We start from the raw sequence: 4,473 nt of genomic DNA on the forward strand, positions 1-4,473 counted from the left end.
AACAATCCGCCCGCCTAGGCCTCCCAGAGTGCTAGGATTACAGGCGTGAGCCACCGCGCCCAGCCTCCAATGTTCTTATTACTGAAATCCTACACCTTAAAAGCTGCGTCAGAACAAATTAAAAAGCCAAACAACAAAAGGCTCTAACCGGCCAGATTTCCAGCCTCTTTCTTCAGTCAAGGGAAAAAGGCAGCTTCTAGAAAACAGATCTATACCTTTTGACTTACATGAAAGATAATGGGGGCAGGGAGGAATGAAGGAGGAGTGCCTGGGTCTTTATCTTCCATTGGACCAAGGCCCCAGAATGCTCAGATATAAAAGAAAAGAGATGCTCAGTGGACTTAAATTGAATTACTAGACAATTCAATAGGTGTGAGAGCAATGACTGAGGTCTGAAAGTTCCTTTACATTACAGATTTCCTCAAAATATCCATTACCCTGTGAATATCAAGCACACTGTAACTTCTACCCCTTCCATTCTACAGCAAGAAAGACCTGCAGCAGGTTACTCTTATGTCCTAGGGCGATTACAGGTTAAAAGTTAGAGTTTGGAACAAAGCCAAGCTTCAGTCACAGTAAATGACAAGAAACTATAACTATCCATATTGCCCTTTTCTAGGGGTTGCAAGTCTCACATGAAGGAACATTACATCATACCCAGTGAAGAATCCATTAAGGTATGAGAATGCATCGTTAGGTCTCAGAAAAACATAGCTGCTATCTGTCTGGGCACTGCTGAAGCACCCCAGAGAGGGGAATGCTTTACTCTTCTACTTCCCTTGCCTTAGGATCTAAGGCTCAATAATCAGTTTGCTTCAAACGGTAAAGGGAGCGACCATCCAGATGATTAAAACTTCCAATATCTCACTCTCATTCACTTTATAGTCAGAGTACCTGATGCTTCTCTTGCTTCAGCAAAGTCCTGAATATACTCAAAAGGTCCCCCCAGGTTCTGATCTTTCAGCCAGTACACCTGGAATGTACAACTCCAAGGGAGAATATGAAGCTAAGGTTTGCTAGCTACAGGCTCTTTCAGCTTAGTGAAAAAGAAGAAAAATTAGTCATATTTTACAAATTCTGTGGGAGAAAGTAGAGAAGCTGATCCCTGCCTCAGACCACCTGATGAACAGGCAGATGGTTCTGTATCACTATGATGCACACTGACATAAAAGTGCAAAGTTACCCTCTGAGAGACACCATCAGGGCAGCCTCAATATTTTGTGCAGGTCCCTCTCCATGGGTAAACTATAAGACCCCACAAAAGACCCTAGCAGTAGGTACACACCTGTGGTGATCAGCACCTTCACCAGCCACCTGTGGAAGAGAAAAAAAGGCTTGGTATTGGTAGTATGCATCACCAAGTACCAGCCAAGGTTAGTATTTGCCTGGAAGACTGCACCATGTGTGGACAGAAGGAATGTTCACTTAAAAGTAACTTGGGGTATCTGACAAGAGTATGAACAGAGAGAACCTGACCTATTTTTGTGGGTGACTGCCCAAAGTATAGTATCTAAAGAGTAAAATCTACCAGGATGCAGTCCTTTCCTAGATTTTGACATTTAGTAATGGAGAAAAATTGTCAGCTGCAAGTTCCATCATGTGACATACTGCCTATCACTAATTTAGCAAATGCTTCTCTCCCAAGAGCCTTCCCTGATGCTCAAACACATGCCCACTCCCTCTCCTTTAACCCCTCCTGGCAACATGCTTGTGCTGTTCGCCACATCAGAAAACACAAGTTTTGTGTACTTGTCTTCTTTTTTAGATGGCATGTGCTCTGAGACAGGGATTCTATGTTAATTCCTCTGAGTACATGGTGGGCCTTCAAAATGACTGCACAATGAAAGCACAGAACTTATCCTGAAAGAAACCAGCAAGACCCACAGACTTTGACTGCAGTGTTGGTCCAAATGGGCACTGGATCGGGATTCAGGAGACAGGGAAACTGTCCCTATTACCTAGATGGGCTATCTTGAAAGTTAACCCCTGTAACTTTCTGCCTCCTTTATAAAAGTGATGGGTGACTTTTCTGTAAACCTAAATCTGTATCAAAATGAAAAGTTTGTTTTAAAAAGTTAAAAGAAAAAAAGAGGGAGCATACTAGTTTATCTCAAAGCACCTTTCTAATTCAAACAGTCTAGGCAATGTTTTCAGGAGCCATAGTATCAATAAGCCACCAAGTCAAACGTCAACCGAGTCATAACACTGACCAGCTTCTTTATATAGATTATTACATACAAACCTGATTATCTAGTAATTATCTTTTCGGCTCAAATAAGCCTACCAATTTCCTACTCATTTTTTCCCTTCTACTTAATTCAGATTTAACTCCAATGCCTACAATGAAAATCCACAAAAATGCACATTCTACTAACAGAGGTTTTACAATATAGCAAAGGTTTTCCTCCTACACATTTCCCAGCTCCCTTAAACTTGTTCCATACAACCAGAACGTCTAAATATCGGGAAAAATTACAGCTGTTTTCTTTAAAAAAAAAAAAAAAAAAAAGCCTTGTCTGCCAATCAGGATGATCTTACTCACCAGTCCCACATTCCCAAGGGAACAAGAGGAAAAGGAGGTCTAGGAACAGAAATGACCTACAACCCCAAAATGATCGAAGGGAAAAAAATACTGCATTTATTTTATGGGATCACAATTTAATTGTCACTGGACTTCCCTGCTACCGCATTACTCTAAATTCTCACGTCACTTTCAAAGTTTTACAATGACGTGACCATTTTTATCCAGGAACTCAGACTCCCTCCTCTTCCTTCTCTATCCCTTCTTGTCCACTCACTCTAAAATTCTGATTCCACTCAATCAATCTCTGCTTTTGTTAAGCACAAGTAGGACTGACTAATTAACAAGCTTTACCAAATCTCTGAATTCCTAGAACACCATCTTGAACTTCATCATGGTTTGGGCACACAGCTGAAGAAAAATGAAAAAGCAACAATATTCCCTCACACCATACCTCTCATACAGACAGAACCAGTTTATAAATATAAGGTCAAAGAACATTACACTTGACAGCGCTAGGATACTGAAATGTTTCTTTACATACTGAAATAAGAACAGCCACCCTATGTCCCCTTACCCACTTGCACAAAAAGTAGTAGTAGGTGAAGGCATCCTAATTGGAAGAGCCTCAAAAACATGGTGCTGGGCCAGAAATGTTTCTGGTGTACGGTGCTAGATGAAGTGAAGAAGAAGTATTAGGAATGCAGCCTCTTAAGCCTTCTTATGGCAATGGTACCCAGACCCTCATTTGACTAGTGGGAAAGGGCTGCTTACCTTCAATGTGTCGACGCACTGTCCAGACGGCATTGGGGTTACCGGGTAGCTCAGAAACAGCCATTTCCGACACCTGACAGGACAGGAGGATCCAGTGAGTGTGCAACTCAGCTACCTGCTTACAGCTACACTAGACAGTAAGGTCTCAAAGGCAGTGTTCATACTATATGCTGGATTTAAAAGATGAAACCATCTAGTGAAGAACCTAAGAGCCAAAACAGAGGTACTGGCTGTCCCCATGTCAAACTTTAGCAAAAGTCATGGAATGTCCATGGGAGGGTACAGGTGTTACAGACAAAACCACACCCTTCATTTGGGTACATCAAGCCTGCATCCTCCTCAGAAACAGCAGTAACCCCGGGGAATGTAATAAGCCATCCAAATTAGGGTCCCATAAAGCCAAATCCCATCTGGACCAATTCGAATGCTGTTATACATCCTTTAAGAAAAACATTCCCTTGGCTGGCAGTCATTTCTGCCTCCTATAAGCAATCACAAAAGTTAATTGCCACCTCGCACGGAAATAATTATTTTGTCTTTTTACTATTAGATTTTTAGGTTCCTTATGGTCAGAGTCAATAATCCTCTAAATGATCTATAGGTTTTCAAACCTGAGAGCAAATAAAGTATCTTAAGATGAATACAAAATGATCTAGAAGGAGAAACTACATGTGGGTTATATGTGAACTCTCTGAATTGAATTCTTGCAATTTTTTGGTAAATATTGAACCAATCTAAAATAAAGATTATTAATGTACTTACATTATTTAGAGACAATAAATTAAACCACTTACTATATCATAGCATGTAACCACATTTTATAGAAAGAACTCAAGTTTATTCAAGGAAGACATTACCCTTTTCTTAGTTTATGGACGTAACAATAACAGGAAGACCTAAGAACATTAGCATTAATAAAGTATGTCAAGTATGCTACACTCTACACCAAATATAAAACTGACAGTCACCCTGCTCAGCCGAGACCATAATCTGGCCAGAGAATAAGGTCCAACAGACTTATAGGAACAACGCAATGTTCAATAATTTAAAAATATTTTTATAAACAACAAAGATTTGTTTACAGATTTGAAGGGGTGAGGTGGCAGGAAACTAAAAAATGATGACTCTTAATGATGATTCTTAATCTCTTACACTATACACAAATTTTATTAATGCAT

At 40.2% G+C, this 4,473-nt stretch overlaps 1 protein-coding gene across 1 annotated transcript in view; it reads right to left on the reverse strand.

The window, feature by feature from the left end:
- Positions 1 to 4,473, reverse strand: part of LOC105807970 (splicing factor 3B subunit 3-like) — a 42,380-nt gene that overhangs the window by 4,554 nt on the left and 33,353 nt on the right. The window contains exon 4 of the mRNA XM_012641510.1: positions 3,296 to 3,368. Coding sequence (XP_012496964.1) covers positions 3,296 to 3,368 — 73 coding nt within the window. The remainder of the gene's footprint in view (positions 1 to 3,295; positions 3,369 to 4,473) is intronic.

The sequence above is a fragment of the Propithecus coquereli genome, unplaced genomic scaffold (assembly GCF_000956105.1).
Source record: "Propithecus coquereli isolate 6110/MARCELLA unplaced genomic scaffold, Pcoq_1.0 Scaffold165, whole genome shotgun sequence".
Taxonomy (NCBI): domain Eukaryota; kingdom Metazoa; phylum Chordata; class Mammalia; order Primates; family Indriidae; genus Propithecus; species Propithecus coquereli.